The 21,699-nt window shown below is 43.2% G+C and overlaps 1 protein-coding gene across 1 annotated transcript; it reads right to left on the bottom strand.

Annotated features, from left to right (window-relative positions):
* Positions 1-528: 528 nt before the first annotated feature.
* Positions 529-20,109, bottom strand: LOC127652421 (taste receptor type 1 member 1-like). Its single transcript, XM_052138559.1, has 6 exons — positions 19,934-20,109; positions 19,422-19,719; positions 13,592-14,344; positions 12,392-12,601; positions 11,982-12,102; positions 529-1,964 (listed from the first exon to the last, which is right to left on the bottom strand). Exons 1-6 carry the CDS (start codon positions 20,107-20,109, stop codon positions 1,030-1,032), a joined length of 2,493 nt encoding a protein of 830 aa, XP_051994519.1. The 3' UTR covers positions 529-1,029.
* Positions 20,110-21,699: the final 1,590 nt, after the last annotated feature.

Raw genomic sequence — 21,699 nt, 5'->3', positions numbered from 1 at the left:
GGACATACTAAAGACTAAGGAATTCTAAAGTTCTGATCATTTTTCAGTTCAGCTTTTTACTCAAATTTTGTATAATAATAATAATAATAATAATAATAATAGTTATTTTTAAGGGTTGTGTTATATTAGAAAATGCAAACTCATTCAATCTTTTGGACCCCAGTGTACTAATGCTTTATAGAGACAGTCAAACATACAGGCTTGCTTTTCCAAAACTCACAAATATACAGTACATCAAGCACTTGGACATGTTTTACATTTTCTTCAGGAAACTTCTATTCTGTAAACACAATTTATTACAAGTTTTTAAAAAGCAATAGCATTTAAATTCACACATAGTAACAAATAAATGATTGTTATTCTCATAACTGTATCCCAGAAAAGAAAACCCCCACCCAACAAAAAACAGTTATTGCTGTTATTGATATTGTTTTCTTATTTGTGTTATTATCATTACACTTGCAGTTTTATCTATAAATAAACCCCAAACAACGGGACCTCTATTTTGACATTCTGCTGTCTGTCGGTTTACAAACCGGTAAATGAAAGATTCACAACATATCACAATACAAACATTATAAAGCAAGTATTGCAACACTCACTATCTACTCACTACTAAGTCATTTATCTGCATTATGTCATTTTCATCGCAAGTAATCCATTATGATATTGAAACTTGTGTTTTATATTTTCTACAGCATTAGAATTACTCTGAAAATAAATGAGTTTTTGAGCTCGTTTATGTTAGAATTTCAACAATAGTCCATGTTTCATCTGTCATTTCATTTTAATAGTATCCTGCATGAATAAATATGCATTATTAATGATAGTCAATGCTCAGTGAGACTGATTTATCTACGTCTCAAGAGAGATCAGAGTGAATAATTAGCTTGCATGCTAACTACATTTTAAAACTGTTTTGCTCGGTTATGCAGTAATGTTCTCAGTATTTCAGCAATAAAATGAAATGATTAAGAAAAGCAGTAAAAGCAGAAGTAGTTCCCATCTGTGCAACAGCATTGTTGTGGACTAAGTCCTACTAATGGTTTGGGTGTAATTTTGAATAGATGTTTGAAAGTATTCAAGAGTGTTCTTTTTTGGTTGAAATATAATAATGTAAGATTTTGGTATGAAATAACTGAAGACAATTGCATTAATACTGGCTAGCTGGGCCATTGCATTGAAAAGCATAATGTATTTGCTTTTCAGAGTAAAGAATGCTGTGAAGTATGCAATCCAGCTCAGATAAAACAAAACCAGACTGAAGGTTATTGATTTGGCCTCATTGTAATTTTTCGGCAGGTCTCTTGCCATGTAAGAAAACATGAGGCACAGGACACCAAGAAACCAACTCAAAAACACAACAATGCTAACAGTTATAGTGTTCCCATTCTCACAGATGAGCAGAATTTGGTCTTTAAAAGAAACTATGTCCCTGTTGGGTTTGGGAGTTTCGACAGTCGCCCATATCACACAAGCAATTAAATCAATTACACAGTAAAACACAATGAAGAGCCACTGGCCGTTGTGCTTCACCCACAAACTGTGCAATTTAGGAAACTTGGCAGCCATTTTGAAAACACAAACAATTTGAAAAGACCGTACAGCCAGACAGGAGAGACAGATGGTGAAGAAAAATGCAAATACAAAATTTCTAATGATACAATGTAAAGTTGTGGGTTTCCCAAAGAAAAAGAACAAACTTATATTAGCCATGATCAAACATGCTAACATTAGCAAACACATGCTACCACCAGCAGACTTCACTACTGGTGTATTCTGATTGTAGGCAAAAAGGCCAAAGATGGTAACTAAGAGAATCATCAGGCATATGGTAAAAACTATGAATGCAAGAGACGCTATTTCTGTGTACTCAAGATAGACAACAATGCGTGTCTTACATGTTGTGCTCCCGTCATCAGACCATTCACTCTCTGCACATGGCAAACAGGAATAGGGGTCCCCTAAAAAACAGCAGAATAATACAATATAATATAAATATCAGTAATTCAACCTCTCTTTTGTAAGTCGCTTTGGATAAAAGCGTCTGCCAAATGAATAAATGTAAATGTAAATCAGGCTCTTGTGATGAAACAGGTAATGCAACTGGTGCATACTCACTATTCCAATCAATGTCAACAATCAAAATCTTAAAGTAAATCAAATAAAAAATAGATATAATTTAACAATTTTTATTATATACCACTTGGATACAGAAATTGTTTGGTTGGATTTGTGGTCCTTGACCCCCGTCCTTAATTGTCACATCCAGTGGGTGGAAGTAAAAATCTTCATGGAGGGAATGAGACATTTTGTAAATGTAGTGACACTAGGGGTCGCTCCTGGGAGCCCTGGACATCTCTGATCTTTGAGAAAAGGCCAATGAATATTGTCAAGTGGAATTTACATTCCACTCCCCCGGACAAACAGGTATAGAAGGAGCTGGAATGCAACCATTCATTCAGGTTTCGCACTGAGGAGCTGAGACAAGGTCCCGACTATTTCAGAGAGTAGTTTAGTGTTGTGGCAGGAGGGACACAACGTCTCGTTCCCTACATCAGGAAACGGAGGTTAGATTAGTAACCATGACGTTCCCCTTCTGTCACTCACTTGACATTGTGTCAATGTAGTGACACTAGGGGTCACTATGGAAAATGCCACAACTTTTGAACTTTGTTACGTGGTCTGGCGGTGTGAGATGGGCAGAGCTCTGTGTGCCTCGTAGCCAGCACACCAGGCCATCATGTAACTACACCCAACGCACTCGGACAAGTCGACTGCTAAAACAATAAGGACCGGCTGACCCAGCCGCGGCCTCTTCTCTTTTTTCTCCCCAATACGAATTAAATCGTTCAGCTGAAGAGGTCCCACAAGGGAACACGATGGTCTGGGGGGGTTTAACCTACTCGTTCCTCTCAGGAAACTGACAATCAAGTCCTGCTTCCCCAAATACTTACCGTCTACTGCATTGTGATGTGCCAAGATAGTGGCTACATACACCTTCAAGATGGAGGGGGACAGCCGTCCCACCAACCTTTCTTGCAGAAAGGAAAGCACTGATCCGACTGTGCATCCAAGAAACAAGTCCGGGTGGACCAATAAGGAGCCACAAGGATGACCTGCTCCTCGTCCTCCTTGACATTGCACAATGTCTTTGCAAGTAATCTAACTGGGGGAAACATTTATTTGCACAGCCCAAGGGGCCAGCTGTGTGCCAGCACGTCTATGCCAAGGGGAGCCGCATTCAGAGAATACCAGAGCGGGCAGTGGGAGGATTCCTGGTAAGCGAAAAGGTCTACCTGTGCTTGACTCCAAATCAGCTGTACCACCTGAGGGTGGAGTCTCCACTCTCCCCTGAGCATGCCACGACAGTGTGTCCTTTGTGTTGTTGAGGTGGCCTAGGATATGAGTGGCTCGCAACGACACGAGTCGCTGCTGACTCCAAAGGAAGAGACGGCAGCGAGTTACGACATCCTACGAGAGTGTAGGCCGCCTTGGCAGTTGATGTATGCAACCGTCGCTGTGTTGTCCGTCTGGACCAACACATGCTTGCCCCGGATCAATGGCAATAGCCTCCACAGGGCAAGCAAAACCACCAGAAACTACCACCGGCAGTTGATGTTTCAACACAGTCGCGGGCCAGTCCAAAGACCGGCGGCAGCATGCCCGTTGCGCACGGTGACCCAGCCATGCTTGAAGGCCTCTGTCGTAACCACAACGTGCCTGGAGACCTGGCCTAAGGGAACTCCTGCCCATAGGAACGCTAGGTCGGACAAAGGGCTGAACAGATGGCAGCAGACCTGCGTGACGAGCATGCAGTGTTTGCAGTGGCACCATGCACATCTTGCAACTTGGGTATGAAGCCATTTTTTGGGTACGATGATGTAGGGGCTGTAAAAAAGCATCTGTTTCCAGCGGCTGTCTGTATACCGAGGCCGGCCCACTGGGGCGGGCTGTGGTGTAGCCGGTGTTACCTCTGCAGGGGGACATCCTTGGCGATGAGCAGACAGGGTGCTGGATCTTGAGCCGCACCAGGGCAGGATGTGTTGAATAGCCTCCGTCTGCTTCCTCACAGTCGAAAACTGCCAGGAAAAGTCTCCAATACTGTCGCCGAACAGGCCAACCTTGGAGATGGGGGCATCAAGGAATCAAACCTTGTTGGCCTCTCTCAGCTCGACCAGGTTGAGCTAAAGGTGGCGTTCCTGGACCACCAGGGTGGACATCGCCTGCTCGCGAGAACGCGCCTTGAACTTCGAGATCGGTCACGAGCGCAGTTCCTGCATTAGTCCTGGGTCAGGACTACCTTCGTGTAGTTCTTTAAGTGCCTTGCCTTGGTGCTCCTGCAGGAGTGCCATGGCATGCAGGGTGGAGGCGGCGCATTCAGCACCGTAGGCCTTAGCGGCCATGACAACGCAAGCCTACAGGCCCTGGATGGGAGTCTCGGATGACTCCATCAGGTGGCGGTGCTCTGCGGGCACATGTGCACCGCGACCCCTGATTCACCTGAGGAATCACCGAGTACACCCTTGCCACCCCACCGGCGAGATTAGTGAGAGCGGAGGAGTTTGTGAATTGGGTTCATGCAGTAAAAGGTGCCACGACCTCGTAAGATCCTCCTGCACCTCCGGGAAGAAAGGAACTGGGACGGGGCATGGCCGTGAGCTGCGCTATGGCCCCAGGAACTAATCGTGGAGCCACGAGGGTTCAGGGGGAGCGGAGGGTTCCACTCCAGCATGAAACTCACGTCTTCCTGGCCAAGCATGGCTGCCTGCTCCGCGTCAGTCTGTGACTGGGCTACCACAGTGGTGGTAGTCCAGCCGAGTCTTCTACGTGAGACATGACCAGCCCACTCTCCGATGCTGCAATTGATAGCTCATCCTCTTCTCGAGCCCCTAATGAGGCCGCGAGGTCCGTGGTTGTTTCCCAGCAGAGAGGCTCCCATTGAAGTCCCCAGATCGCCCCCAGTGCTACCCAACTCGATCGTAGCCGTCAGAAGCGGAGAGATAGCGACCGCATCCAGGAAAAACCAACAAATGAAAAGGCATCTTGAAAAAGATGCTTTCGTAAGTTCCACTCTTTTAGTAGGAATATTCTCTTTTAGAGAAAATATACTCTTTTTTTCTTTTTAGAAAATATACTCTTTTCGGTGCTGACGTGCTGAAGTTTCTCTGCACAACACCAGTGCGAGAGGGGGAGAACCGCTGTAATGGCCGTAGAAACCAACAGTTTGTAAGAGCGAGAGTTGAATGGCTGGCAGATTAATTGTGAAATACATACTACATAGTGTAGTGAAATACAACCACTCGGCTCCGAAGAAGATGTCTGAATGAGTGGTTGTATTCCAGCTCCTTATATACCCGTATGTCCTGGGGAGTGGCATGCAAAATTATTATAGCATAATATTTATGACGTTAAAACACAAATGACCTAACTGGCATTGCCTGTCCTGAGCAAAGAGTCATAAATGGATGCTAGTGTGGTTTTATTGTTCTCAAACAACTAATATTATAAATCATGAAATGACTTGATAATTTCCAAATTGCTATCACTTAATCAATTAAATGAATACATGATTTGTATCACACATACTATATATAAATAATATTGGCATATGTTCATGATGTAAAGCCAGATGAGGATGGGGCATCTAAGCAAGCAGTTACACAAAATAAGACTAAATAAAAATAAATTGTAGATCATTTTAATTGCAGGTCTCTCAATCAAACTCCAACAGTTTAATATCAAGTAATCATTCAGTGAGGACGTGGAAACAACAGAGCATCTCACTTGGGTTGCCTTGTGACAGTTTCACTCACTGATCCAGTTTACGGCATGAAGCGTGAATATGCGCTTATGCGTGAGTGCTGTGTGTGTCATTTTGTGAATTTATCATTTACTCACCCTCTTGCCATCCTGGATGTGTATGACTTTCTTTTGTCTTCAGAACACAAATTAAGATTTATAGAAGAATATTTCAGCTCTGTAGGTCCATAGAGGTCTGATAGGTGTTGATGAGAAACAGATCAATATTTAAGACATTTATTTTACTAGAAATTCTTCTCCCTGCCCAGTTGGGGGTGATATACATGAAGAATGTGAATCACTAAAAACACTAGAAGAAGAATGTGAAAGTTAATGTGGAGTCTGACTGACTTATAGTAAAAAAATGGCTTAAAGGTGCACTCAGCTGGTCATGTGATTTTAAAATGGCTGCCATACATTAGGGAAGTGAACGTAATGGGCAATATACTTTATATCTCCGTGGTACCTGGTTCCTGGATGCTGTGCAGCGCCATCTAGGCGATTTTTGCCCAAGCCTTCCACATCACAGCGCCAGCCTGGGGGTCCGCCTGAGACTACGATCGGCTGCCGGCGAAAACTTCCTCCCATAAAAGCAGTTCAGCCATCACCCACAGGGTGGCGCCACCACATCCCCCAGCAGATGTATAGCCATGGGTGCTTTCCCCATTCACATACACTGCCACTGGGCACCAAGGTAGGTCCGTTAATGCCCCCCCAAGCATTCATAAACAGAGTATTTGTCCACTTACAAAGTAAATTAGGCCACTTTGTCCCCGCGGGGCTCCAGACCATGGGGGTGTGTCCTTAAGGGTAAAGGGCATCCATAAATAATGTATTTGTCCACTTACCAAGTATTTTAGGCCAATTCATCCCTGTGGGGCCCCGGACGCCGGAGGTGTGTCCTGGAGGGGACGGGTGTCCATAAATAGTATATTTGTCCACTTACCAATTATGTAGACCAATTCATACCTGAGGGGCCCCGGACCCTGGGGGTGTGAACAGGAGTGGGCGGGGCTGTCCAAAAACAGAGTATATGTCCACTTACCAAGTATATTGTGCCACTTCATCCCCAAAAAAGAGGAAGATTCCACAAGCAATGTATTTAATGTCCACCAAATAAACAAATGTTTATGGACATTTAATTTAAATGAATTTAATTATTATTTAAAATAACTATTTTTGTACGTTTTTGCACTCAGGGCATACAAATGAATATATACATAACTTTAAATTTGAAATTATGTATAACAAGCATAAAACAGAAATGTCCATAAAGAATCATTGCAGCTGGGACCTTCCAGTGTGACTTGATGTCCTGAGGACTTGATGTCCAACAACCATGTATATTTGATAATTTAAATACATTGGAAATGAGATGGTCCCTTGTACGATGTATTTGCATTATCAAAAATACATGGTTCCTGGACATCCATTTTTATAATGTCATTATCAAAATATTGACTAAATAAATATTAAGGTGACTATATGACTATCCCTGAACAGTATGCACCCTATACCCTGGTTTGATAATAATACATTTCCAATTTATTGTACAGGTGTGTTAACCTCTAATGTTAACCAACCTACTAAATGTCCATTTCCAATTTATTGTATTGGTCAATTACTCCTGTATCCAGTATATCCAGTATTGTATAGGTGTATTAACCCTAAATGTCCACCAACCATGTATTTTTGGTCGTGTAAATAGATTAGAGCTGGGAAGTCATACAGGAAGATCCCAGCATCAATTTACATAATCGCCTCCAAATACTAGGTACATTCATTTACATGTATTTAATGCATATTTGTAAGAAATATTGTTTATTTAACCACCTATTTAGCACTCGGGCATGTAAATGAACAAATATACACGAGTATTCAGTCATAATAATGCCTAATAATGTAATAAATGAGTGTCCACAGACCATGCATTTGGCAGCCATTACATACATTGAAGCTGGGACTTCTAAGTCACTCAGGAAGATCCCAGCTGCAATGTATATATATGAGTGGTGAGTGGTGGTGGCCTAGTGGCTAAAGCACAGGTCGGTTAATCAGCAAGGTTAATCAGCAAGGTCACTGGTTTGAACCCCACAGTCACCACCATTGTGTCCTTGAGCAAGGCACTTAACTCCAGGTTGCTCTGGGGGGATTGTCCCTGTAATAATTCTGTGAATTTTCACTTAACCAATTATTTCAGACTTCAAACTTTGCACCTTATCTAAGGGACCCCTGAGAAGATATAGATTTCAAATGGGTGTCAGTAGGTCCAACACACCCCAAATTTCACACAGTGGCATGTCCAGTGCCCCTCAACAACATACTAAGGGGACTAAGGCCTAGGATGCAGAAAAGTATTTTTCATTATTTTCAATAGATATCCCTGCCTGCCATAGGAACTGTCCTGTAGGCCCGTGTGCACCAGTACATTCATCAGAGCCTTTAATATTTAGCAAGCACCCAGGGCCTCCAAATTCTAGGACCCCTTTTGACCCCTCTTTTCTAGACATCCCACTCACCATGTAAACCAATGTCATTTTCATACTTGATTTTTGGAAGGGGCAACTTATGGTTCAAAAGAGATCAAAGAGTCACGAAACTCTGGACCCTGCCTGAGGACATCCCCACGAGACATATATGTTTTGGTTTTGGGATGTTTGGAGCTTTCTGAGCACTGGACACCAAACTAGTACAGAAAATAAATGGTATACATTACAACACAATGAAAAGAAAAATATATCTTGGCCATTTATGCAAGAATCTCTCACACAGGCCACTTCCACTTATGCACAGACAGAGCCTTTTCACTGTTCAGAGTCACCGTCCACCAAACCAGTATAGAAATGAATGGAATACATTGCACGTTGGATGTTGCCCCTTATCGCTGCCAGAGGTCCCAGAGACCCCAAATTCAACAGGGAGGCACGGGATGACCTTGTGGGATGCCCGGGTGCTGCCCGGTACCAATCATGGTGATGTTTGGCATTAGGGGGTACTCTGGGGCAAAAGGCATGTAAAAGCACTTTTTACTGGGTAAGGGGAAAAATACGGTGTCTGTGGACTAGAAAAAGACCACAGAGAAGACTACTAAGTAAGTGGGCCAAATACTGGGTCTGTGGCAAAGAGAAAGACCACCGAGGGAGACTATTGGGTAAGGGGACACAATACTAGCCCTGTGGACACTTCATATGGAAACTATGACCCCATGGACGATACGTGGCAAGGGGAATGGCACTGGTGTGCCCAGGGAAGAGCGTGAAGCCCCCTACAGGCGTCCATACAGAGTTTAGGCCCTTACTCAATCCTGCCTCAGGTAAGTGGGCAATGTCCTGTTCATCACATAGCTAATGGGCAAAGGGGATCCAAAATTTAAATACAATCCATAGCAACATGTACACTCACCTAAAGGATTATTAGGAACACCATACAAATACTGTGTTTGACCCCCTTTCGCCTTCAGAACTGCCTTAATTCTACGTGGCATTGATTCAACAAGGTGCTGAAAGCATTCTTTAGAAATGTTGGCCCATATTGATAGGATAGCATCTTGCAGTTGATGGAGATTTGTGGGATGCACATCCAGGGCACGAAGCTCCCATTCCACCACATCCCAAAGATGCTCTATTGGGTTGAGATCTGGTGACTGTGGGGGCCATTTTAGTACAGTGAACTCATTGTCATGTTCAAGAAACCAATTTGAAATGATTTGAGCTTTGTGACATGGTGCATTATCCTGCTGGAAGTAGCCATCAGAGGATGGGTACATGGTGGCCATAAAAAGATGGACATGGTCAGAAACAATGCTCAGGTATGCCGTGGCATTTAAACGATGCCCAATTGGCACTAAGGGGCCTAAAGTGTGCCAAGAAAACATCCCCCACACCATTACACCACCACCACCAGCCTGCACAGTGGTAACAAGGCATGATGGATCCATGTTCTCATTCTTTTTACGCCATATTCTGACTCTACCATCTGAATGTCTCAACAGAAATCGAGACTCGTCAGACCAGGCAACATTTTTCCAGTCTTCAACTGTCCAATTTTGGTGAGCTCTTGCAAATTGTAGCCTCTTTTTCCTATTTGTAGTGGAGATTAGTGGTACCCGGTGGGGTCTTCTGCTGTTGTAGCCCATCCGCCTCAATGTTGTGCGTGTTGTGGCTTCACAAATGCTTTGCTGCATACCTTGGTTGTAACGAGTGGTTATTTCAGGCAAAGTTGCTCTTCTATCAGCTTGAATCAGTCGGCCCATTCTCCTCTGACCTCTAGCATCAACAAGGCATTTTCGCCCACAGGACTGCCGCATACTGGATGTTTTTCCCTTTTCACACCATTCTTTGTAAACCCTAGAAATGGTTGTGTGTGAAAATCCCAGTAACTGAGCAGATTGTGAAATACTCAGACCGGCCCGTCTGGCACCAACAACCATGCCACGCTCAAAATTGCATAAATCACCTTTCTTTCCCATTCTGACATTCAGGTTAGAGTTCAGGAGATTGTCTTGACCAGGACCACACCCCTAAATGCATTGAAGTAACTGCCATGTGATTGGTTGATTAGATAATTGCATTAATGAGAAATTGAACAGGTGTTCCTAATAATCCTTTAGGTGAGTGTATGTGACCAATGGCAATGTATTTGAATGGGCCTTTGTCTACGAACCATGTAAATTCCCTTACCCCATGATGGCTCCACTGCCCCATGTAGAATAAAACAGCTTTGATAAGGTTACCGATATGACTAGAGTCCTCATCTGATGTGATCATATCATGATTTTATATATACAGTATGTTTCAAAATTACAATTAATTTCTTTAGGAGTAAATTTTTAATGGGGAAAAAATTAATGAGTGCACCTTTAAATATTGATCTGTTTCTATACCACACCTATCATATTGCTTTTGAAGACATGGATTTAACCCTCTGAAGTCTTATGGATTACTTTTATGCTGATTTATATGATTTTAGGAGCTTCAACATTTTGGCACCCAACCACTGCATTTTATGGACCAAAACAGCTGAGAAATTGTACTAAAAATCTTCATTTGAGTTCAGCATGAAAGAACGTCATATCATCTGGCCTAAGGGTGAGTTAATGATGAGAGAATTTTTATTTTTGGGTGAACTATTTCTTTAAGTCAGGGTATCTGCAGATATCAGCATTTCAGTTCATTTAATACATTTTAATCCCCTTTTCAAGAACTTCTCAATCATTCACATATTCTATTTTACTACACAGTTGTCACAATTTCTTCAATTTCAATCTTTGGTGCATTCCAAACCGCACACTTCTGCACTATCCTACTATTCTAGAAGTGTACTTTAAGTACCCGGATGATGCACTTTTTCAACCATCCAAAACGGAGGGTGGAATGTTGGATGCACTCAGCAATCGAGGCTTGCCATACATAGCAGAAGGGGAGGAGTTAATTGGCTGTGCTGCTGGTCTCACAAACAGTTGTAAATAATGTAGAATGTAGCAGCTACCAAAACTTCAGTGGATACAACACCTTACAAATGTAAGTAAAATGCTTAACCGTCACACCACACTGTGTTAAAATGTAAGTTGTTTAAGACACAAGTGTTGAACTGAGGTTGGCTAACACGCTAAAGCTAGCGGCAACACATCATGTGCGCTTGAAACATCACTTCCGTCAGCTGTAACACGGCGAACGCTTCCATGTAGTAAAAAAAGTATTCCACATGGGACGATTCAACACTTTGAAATTTCATACACTACATGACAGGGTGCACAGTCTATTTTGTAAGTGCATAGTGTATAGTATGTCATTTGGTACACAGCTCTAGCTTTTACATTGAATTGTGCTTTTATTATGGCATTTTATTTGTTTTTTGCCGGAAGTTTCACTTTTCCAGGTAAACAGTCTTCAGAGTTCAGAGTGATCAATGAAGACTTTAAGTCACATCTGAAATCTCTTTACACTGTCCTGAGAGTCTGACACATGAAATGTAGGACACAGATTTGAAGTGTTTGCATTTTAGATTACTGGTGTTTGTGTATGGTTGTAAGTTTATTACTGTGAAGCACTTTGGTCAACTCTGTTGTTTTATATGCTTTATAAATAAAGTTGAGTTGAGATTAAAGCACAAATGCTGTGATTTAATTATAGAAACGCTAAATTGCAGAGGTGTCATTGACCATTGCTGAAGGTACTTACGAGAATACTGCACATAGCTGTTCCTCTGGCATTTTTTACACCGAAAACAGCAGTTATGCAATCCCTCTGGTTCTCTTGAAAATCCCGCCTTACACTCAATAGAGCAGTTTGAGAAAGGAACCTTTATTAAATAGGAAAATATGTTATTAAAGTTCATCTAAAATCGTAGAAAACATGCACATCCAAACAATATAATGAATACAGGTGCATGACCAAAAACATATGTCCACAAAAACTCCCAGAAAGTCAGCACAACCCTCTATTTATTGATTTAATGAGGTCACCACAGAAATGAGCAAATGACAGACCTTTTTTGAAGCAACAGTGTGGTGACTTTCCGGGAGCTTTTATTAAAGTCAATCTAGACAGTTAAAAGATTAGATAAAGGCTTACCATAAAAGTGTACTTACAGAATTGTTACTCCAGGGCAAGAGAGAGCTGTTGATGATAAAGTTCATTTCTGGATATGTATCATATGTGCCTACCATCTCCAGCCATGGAGGATTTGTATTAGTATGCCAGAGCACAACTGCGTAACTGACGGTTGGATCACCATTATCATCATATTTCACCTGACGACCATTGAGTGGAAAATCCACATTCTTAATTTCTCCCAGAAGCTGTTGTAAAACGCAATGAGAATTTAATAACTGATAATTAGATAATGATAATAATAATAATAATAATTATTATTATAAAAATAGTATGAATATTATATTTGTATAATATTTCAAAATATATTTAAATATAATATTTTGTGTATTTTATTAAAGAGCCCATATTATGCTCATTTACAGGTTCATAATTTTATTTTGGGTCTACTAGAATAGGTTTACATGCTTTAATGTTCAAAAACACATTATTTTAATCTCTTTTTACTGAAATGCTGTTTTAGCTCCTATCTCTTTAAAGCCTTAACATTAACATTACAGCTTGTAATTAATAAAGTAAATCTCCTCATTTTACCACTGATAAAGATCCTTGAGATGGACAATTTTGTTATTGTTGTGGTTGAATATGAAAATGTTGAGGAATAGTAATAAAAATGAATTTTAACGACTGATTATTAAATTCGTCTGCCTTTGGAAGTCCATACAAAGGGGTTTTGCTTCTGCAGTGAAGAAAACAGCGTCTTCTCGACATGGCGACTTCAATAACCCAACTCATCCTGGCCTTGGCTATAACTACCTTTGTTTTAGGGCAGGCCAAAGTAGCCCTTAGGCAGGCATTATGCAAACGTGTTACATAGTGACATAGCTATGTCATGGAAGTAATGTCTGGACTGCAATCCAGCCATTTCTTGTAGTTCTTGAGCAGAGTTTTTTGTGGGACAGAATAAATCCCTTTGGTATGGACTTTGTGCTTTGTAACTTTGCAGACCTTTTACATGCACAAACAGCTATATTACACACTAAAGGAGAGGTAAAATCCCCAAAAGCATAATAGGGCCTCTTTAAGAAATAATAATTTTGACTATAAATTTAATATAATACATTCAATTATTAAACAATAATACATTATTTATATATATTTTTTTTAATATTAAATCACTTTGATAATGAACATTCCTTCATAATGTTGAATTTTATCATTTAAATGCATTCACTCACCTTGTATGGCCAAACTGTTGTGTTTTTGTGACATTTATTCATGTTGCACTGCAGAACTTTATGTAATGCATGAGCTATGGTATATATGGCAGAATAGATGCTAAAGGAGAATGAAGGATTTTCATTTATAATTTCCCCTGCAGTCAACAAAGAGCAGCTCTCACAAACTTGATTGCATGTCTCACTCAATCTTTGAGGAGATTGGACTTTAACGCTATCATTATGAACATTAGATGTTCCTTTGACTTTATATATGAATTCATCAAATCCGGGTAATGTCAATAATCTCTCCGTAATGCCAATAACTGTACCAATTTTCTCAATTCCTGTCTCTCTGGGAAGCTGTTGATCCATAGACCATGTTTCACCTGCAATCCAAACTTTGTTTCGGATGTTGCTCGCTATTGCGGCTTTGATTATGTTCTTAGCATATTGTGGCAGAGCGAAAACCACAATGACATTGATTTTGAGCATATCAATCTTTTTAAGTACTGAAGTGTAGTTTGCCTCTTGGCTGAGAGCCTCTTGATAGGCCAAACAAATGCCAGTATTGACAATATACTTGTTAAACTGACTTAGGCCGTCTGTACTGTAAGCGTCTTGGCTACCAAGGAATGCAACCCAGTTCCATCCAAACCACTGTATGATGTGAATAATCATCTGTATCAGATCTTTGTTGCTGGGAAGTGCTCTTAGAAAAGAGGGATATTGAAGTTTATTACTTAATGCATAGCTGGAAGCTCCATAATTTACCTGTGAAATAGAAAATGCACAACAGTTCACTTAAAATCTGGTGTTCAAATCTTATTTTAAACCAGGAAATAAACACAGTTTTGGTCTTGGTCACTAATCAAATAAGCAATTTTGTGACATGGACTAATTTGACTCCTTTCCAGTTTGACTGCTTCTATGGCAGCACAAACGCCTGTTCTAAGACTTCTTGGAACATTCTCAATCATGGATAGCACAAATTATCAGGATTATATCATGCCAGTTCAAGTGCATGCTGTAATGAAAGCAAATGGGGACATACCAAATATTGACAATTTCTAAAATTCCTCTCAATGTCTTAACCCAACTATTAATTCTAATGATCATGCTAATAATATTATTTGCAATTATAAAATACAAGTGGACACCTTAATGCTTCAGAAAAAACTACTTTCTACTTTTCTAAATTTTTGTTCACTATCTGCCACTCACTCAATGTTTTGTCAATGTAGTGACACTAGGGATCGCTCTTGGGAGCCCCAAACACCTCTGAGCTTTGAGAAAAGGCCAATGAGAATTGGCAAGTGGAATTTGCATGTCACTCCCCAGGACATACAGGCATAAAAGGAGCTGGCTCGCAACCACTCATTCAGATTTTTTTTCGTATTTTCGTTTGAGTCGTCTTCGGTGTTGAGCTGCGAGTTCCACTACATTTCATTCACCTCACTGAGAAGCGTATGCTGTTGGATATACAGCATGTTTCAGCGGCTTTCTCTCCCTCTGCACAACTGATGCTGAGTATGCCCCTTGGCGCTTTGACAGCTAAGAGATCACATACTCGCTTCAGCTCAAGTTTAATGTCTCTTTTGGGGCTTGTGAGCAGGATGAGCTCTCGATTGCAGCATCAGAGAGTGGGTTAGCGCAATCGAACGCTGGGGACTCGATTGGGCTTCCACCTTCGGGAACGCTTGCCCAGGCTGCCACGAGTATCAGCTGGAGTGGAACCCTCCATGCTGCCCTGAGCCCTCGCAGCTTGATGACTGGTTACTGGGTTCAGAGCGCTGTCCTCATGGAGGACACCTTTTACTGCCCGGACCCGACTAATGAGTTCATCCGCTCTCACTACCCTCGACAACGGGGTGGCCAGAGGGTACACAGAGATTCCTCAGGTGGATAAGGCAGTAGCTGTGCACTTGTGCCCACAAAATGCCACCACTTGGCGGAATCACTGGCACTCCCATCCAGGGCCTGTAGGTCTATGTCGTCTCTGGCGACCAAAGCCTGCAGTGTCACTGGACAGGCTACCTCTGCCCTGCATGCCATTGCCCTCCTGCAAGTGCACAAAGCCAAGTCATTGAAAGAGCTGCACGTGGGAAGTACTGACCCCGGAGTGATGCAGGAGCTGTGCTCGGCGACCGATCTCACCCTCCAGGCGACGAAGGTCACAGCGCAGGCACTCGGGCAGTTGATGTCCACCTTGGTGGTCAAGGAGCGCCACCTATGGCTAAACTTGGTAGAGATGAAGGATGCCGACAAGGTCCGCTTCCTTAATGCCCCATTTCCCAGATCGGCCTATTCGGCAACACTATTGAGGACTTTGCCCAGCAGACTGGAAACTTTCTCAGCAGTGAAGAAGCAGATGGAGGCTATCCAACATATCATACCCTGGTGCGGTTCAAGGTCCTGCACCCGTCTGCTGGCTGCCAAGAGCGCCCCCGTGCGACAGCTCTGCCACAGCCCAAGCCAACTGCTTGGCCCCAGCGTAGAAACCCCCGCAGGAAGCTGATGCCCCCCGCCTCACGGTCCAGTGTTAAGAGCCCTAGGATAACCACGAAAGCCTGACACTCGCAGCCAGGATGCTACAAATGCAGACCCCCCCACCTTTACATGCCCGGCCACAGTCAGGCGATTGTCATGAGGATGGTCCCCCTCCTCCCCCGTCACTGACCAGTCCAATGGTGGGTATGCGGATCAAGGTAAGTGCTTCAAGGTTCCCCTCAGCACAGCCAAGAGCTCGGGATGCGAGGCTCCTCGATGTGGCGTTTCCTGCTCCACCCCGCCACGAGACCAACCCGCAGGTACATCAGATGTGATTGTCCCCTTGGTACCCCTCGCCCAGAGCTTGGAGGTGTGGCTAGCGCTCTCCAATCTGTCATGATGGCTTTACCTTGTTGAAGGGCAAGAGCGCAGTGGAGATCGCGCCCCTTCTGCAGAAGGACGCGATAGAGCCTGTACCTCCAGCCAAGATGAAGAAAGGGTTCTACAGCCCCTACTTCATCATGCAAAAGAAAGGAGGTGGGTTGTGGCCAATCTTGGACCTGCGAGTTCTGAACCGGACCTTGCACAGACTCCCGGTTATGATGCTGATGCAGAAATGCATTTTGGTATGAGTCTGTCATCAAGATTGGTTTGCGGCGTTAGACCTGATGGACGCATACATTCACGTCTCGGTTTTACCTCGGCACAGGCCCTTTCTGTGGTTCGCCTTTGAGGGACGGACATACCAGTACAAGGTCATCCCCTATGGTCTGTCCCTGTCGCCTTGCATCTTCAGAAAAGTCACGGAGGCAGCCCTTGCCCCGTTAAGGGAAATGGGAATTCACATCCTCAATTATATTGACGATTGGCTGATTCTAGCTTACTCTCGAGATCTGTTGTGTGCGCACAGGGACCTGGTGCTCGAGCACCTCAGCCAGTTGGGGCTTCGGGTCAACTGGGAAAAGAACAAGCTCTCCCTGGTTCAGAGCATCTCTTTTCTCTGTATGGAGTTAGACTCTGTCTCTATGATAGTGTGCCTCACGAACGATGGTGTGCAGTCGGTGCTGAAACAGTATCAGAGGCTCCTGGGGCATTGGCATATCAAATAACTCAAGTTGCTGGCTGTACTGCTGGCCCTGCGGAGGCTTTTTTCATTGATCCAGGACAAGCACGTGTTGGTCCGGATGGAAAACATGGCGATGGTAGCGTATATAAACTGCCAAGGTGGCATATGCTCACATCGCATGTCGCAACTCGCCTGCTGTCTTCTCCTCTGGAGTCATCAGCGACTGAGATTGCTGGGGGCCACTCACATCCTGGGCGACCTCAAACATACAGTTGGTCCTGCTGATTATGAGTCGGTTCAGCAAAGCACGAATAGATCTGTTTGGAATCCTCCCACTGCCCTCTCTGGTATTCTCTGACCGAGGCTCCCCTCGGCACAGATGCGCAGGCGCACAGATGTGCAAGTATGCATTCCCCCCCAGTGAGCTCACTTGCACAGACCTTGTGCATGGTCAGGGAGAATGAGGAACAGGTCATCCTCATGGCACCATACTGGCCTACTCAGACTTGGTTCTCGGAACTCACGCTCCTCGTGACAGCCCTTCCCTGACGAGTTCCCCTGAGGGAGAACCTCCTCTATCAGGGAAGGGGCACAATCTGGCACCTGCGCCCAGACCTCTGGAACCTCAATGTCTGGCCCCTGGCCAGGATGCGGAAGATCTAAGTGGCCTACCACCGGTGGTGGTAGATACAATCACTCAGGCCAGGGCTCCATCTACGAGACAGTTATATGCCTTGAAGTGGTATTTGTTCGCACAATAGTGTTCTTCCCGAGGCGAAGACCCCCAGAGATGCGTAGTAGTGTCAGGGATTTCCTTCCTGCAGGAGAGGCTGGAGGGGCGGCTGTCCCCCTCCACCTGACCATCAGGTTCCTGAGAGGTGCCAGGAGGTGGAATCCTCCTAGGCCATGTCTCTTTCCCTCATGGGATCTCTCTGTGGTCCTCCTGGAGCCCCTAGTCAGTTGAGCTAAAGGCAGTCTCATTGAAGGCTGCCCTCTTGACTGCACTCACGTCCATCAAGAGGATTGGGGACCTGCAAGCGTTCTCTGTCAGTGACTCCTGCCGGAGTACTTTCACGTGGTCTTGAGATCCCAACCGGGCTATGTGTGCAAGGTTCCCACAACCCCTTTTAGGGATCAGGTAGTAGACCCAGCCTTATCGTTGCGGTATCCGGTGCATGCTTTGCACAACTACTTGCGGTATCCGGTCCATGCTTTGCTCGCAAGCAGAGCTTTAGACACTCTAAGCAGCACTTTGTCTGCTTTGGCAGACAGCAGAAAGGGAATGCTGTCTCCAAACAGAGGCTTGCCCACTGGATCGTGGATGCCATTGCATTACAAGCACACCCCACGAGGAGTGTGGTGTCCTCTTGGGCACTAGCCAGTGGCGCCTCTCTAGTGGACATCTGCAGGGCAGCGAGCTGGGAAAACACTCAATACGTTCACGAGATTTTATAATCTCCGGGTTGAGCCAGTTTCGTCCTGTGTGTTGTCAGGTACGAACAGGTAAGTATGCAGGCAGCTGGCCGGGTGTACCGTTTGCGCACAGTGCCTTTCCCCTCCGTGAGGCAAAGATGTGCGCTTTTTGCCCTGGTCGCTGCGTTTGTAGAGTTCCTCCCCTCTGGGTAGGACCAACCACAGCGCCTCTTCCACGTGCAGCTTGTAAGCCCATGTGACGTATTTGCCACATGTTAACCTCCACTTCGGGCAGGATGTGGTCTCCATGGTGTCTTTCCTCCTAGGAAAGAATACCTTCTCTGACGCGAATACATTTGGCCCCACCCGAAATGTTTTTTTCACTCTGTGCTTGCACTTGCATCGGCAGTCCACGTAACACAGTTCAGCTAGTTGTGGCATTTCGTATAGAGACCCCAACTGTCACTACATCGACGCAACGTAGAGTGCGTGACAGATAGGGAATGTCTTGGTTACTGTTGTAACCTCCATTCCCTGAAGAGGGAACGAGACATTGTGTCCCTTTTTCCACAACGTTGAACTACCGGCTGAAATGTCCTGGACCCTGTCTCGGCTCCTCAGCGCAAAGCCTGAATTAGTTGTTGTGAGCCAGCTCCATTCTTCCAGGGGAGCAATTCCCATTGGCCTTTTCTCAAAGCTCAGAGGTGTTTGGGGCTCCCAACACGACCTCCAATGTTACTATATCGACACAACGTCTAGCTCCCTCCATCGGGGAATGGAGGTTACAAAAGTAACCAAGATGATCCATTAGTCAACAATAGTATTGTTATTCACTTATTTCATACCCTTCTGTTTGTAAACTGTTAAAAGAGCATAATTTACCATAGGTATAAGGCTCATTGTGAACAATGGTGCAATTGTAATAGTTCTAGTGCTTCCATATGGTCCTGTTAAAGCAATCACTTTAGGATGATGGTTGTTGAGCATTTCTTTAGGTTTAATTGATCCATTCTGTGAGATATAACTGAAGACTGCAGGGAAATTCTTTGTTGCAGAACAATGGTCAAACATCTCATAGCCTAGAGAAACATTAGGCAGGAGGGTGGTGGAGTTATTAACCTCTTCAACAGCAAACCTCATCACTTGGAACATCTGATAGCCAGATACTGAGATAGTGTGCCTAGAAACACAAGTTAGGAAGTTACTGCACTGAATTGAAGTGTCATCTTAGAAAGAGTGACTTAGACTTACAATTAATTATTGACAAAATGCTGCTTTAATTTATAGTACAACCTAGCGATAACTATGGGCTCTGTGTGTTAAGGATTCAGTTGAAGGCACGTGTGATACCCCAATACCAGCCCTCTTGTAAAAAGCAAAATGTCCTTGCTTACCTGGAACATTCAGTGGCCTCTGGAGTGAACCAGGGTGTAGCCTGATCCACTTCATGCAAAGCAAAAAGACCACCCAATAAGTAATCTCCTTCCAAGTTGAACTCAGATGATGAGCAAGAACATTTGAAGAAACAATTATTAAAGTACAAAAGAAAAGCGCAAAGACTCAGAAGCATGATTTCATATGGACCGTTGGCCGTGGGATAGGGACGTGCAATTTCCATTCATTTGAGAGAATTCAGGCTCATATACTACACTTTAATTTGCATAAACCACTATATTTACTGATACTAATGTCCATTTGCATATCTAAGATCAGAAAAACATATGTCAATACAGTTTTAAGTAGAGCATTACACCACACCACAAACAATAGAAGATGCAAAATGTCACTTTAAATGGCCTTTTGGGCAGTGGATTTATTTAACAATATTCATTCACCTTCTAATTCACTAAAATACATTCACAAAATTCATATATTTTCAAGTTTAACCTGACTGCCAACATCTCCCCATAACAAATGCATTTACAAAAGCAAGCTCTCTTAAGCAAACTGCTGAACTGCAATCATCCAAACTGTACGTTTTTTAATTCTTATAAAATAGAATTTTAGTGTAAAAGGACAAGCCGTTTTTCTAATGATGACATTCTTCATCCCCATTTGTGCCATAGTAATTCCATTCTTGCTTCTGTATAATCTAGCTCAGTGTTTATTTTATGGTGGCATAATCCATACTGCTTCAATTTGCAGTCATTATTGATCCAATCTAAAAACAAGCAAATGAAGATGGTGTAAAAAAACAACAACCCAATTTATAAAAACATTAATTTGTAAAATACTTTAATTATTGAAAAAACTTTAATTCTCAGTGTGATAAGAGAATCAAATCTAATTAATACTCTCTTTGGAAGCTGAACACAGGTGTCAACATCAAAAGAAGAATCCAGATGATATATTTTTAGATGTAAAATAAAAAAGGAAAAAATAATATTTTAGGAAATCCACAGCTCTTAAAACAGGGAACTTGTGACCTTCAGTCAGGAAGGTTATCCACATATTTTACATTTTTGTATTTGTTTAACCTCGTTCCTGCATCAATTCAAATGATTTTGCATATTTAATCACCCAGTAAGTGTCATATTACACCACCAGTGTGAATAGATATCAGACCTGCAAAATAAACTGATACTTTTTAAATGGATTGGTAAACAAAAACATGGACATGAACATATCACACACACAAACACACACACACACACGTACACGTACACACACGTACACACACACACACGTACACACACACACACGTACACACACACACACACACACACACACACACTCACACACTCACACACACACACACACACGTACACACACACACACACACACACACACACACTCACACTCACACACACACACACACACTCACACACACACGTACACACACACACACACACACACGTACACGTACACACACACACACACACACACACACACACACACACACTCACACACACTCAAACACACACACACGTACACACACACACACACTCACACACACACACACACACTTACACATACACACACTTACACACATGTTGTGTTTCCATGTTTTATGGGGACTTTCCATAGACATAATGGTTTTTATACTGTACAAACTTTATATTCTATCCCCTAAACCTAACCCTACCCCTAAACCTAACCCTCACAGAAAACTTTCTGCATTTTTACATTTTCAAAAAACATAATTTAGTATGATTTATAA

This window comes from Xyrauchen texanus, chromosome 12, assembly GCF_025860055.1.
Source record: "Xyrauchen texanus isolate HMW12.3.18 chromosome 12, RBS_HiC_50CHRs, whole genome shotgun sequence".
Taxonomy (NCBI): Eukaryota; Metazoa; Chordata; class Actinopteri; order Cypriniformes; family Catostomidae; genus Xyrauchen; species Xyrauchen texanus.
The sequence above is the reverse complement of the archived record's forward strand: the minus strand, read 5'-3'. Positions and strand labels throughout refer to the sequence as shown.

What these genes read in the sequence shown, in the direction of transcription:
- LOC127652421 (XM_052138559.1), bottom strand. Translation starts at nt 20,109, where the DNA reads ATGCTTCTGAGTCTTTGCGCTTTTCTTTTGTACTTTAATAATTGTTTC. An exon ending in GAGGCCACTGAATGTTCCAG is followed by an intron (nt 19,720 to 19,933) that starts GTAAGCAAGGAC and finishes TTGTGTTTCTAG; the next exon opens with GCACACTATCTCAGTATCTG. An exon ending in CAGCTATGTGCAGTATTCTC is followed by an intron (nt 1,965 to 11,981) that starts GTAAGTACCTTC and finishes GCTGTTTTTTAG; the next exon opens with GGGACCCCTATTCCTGTTTG.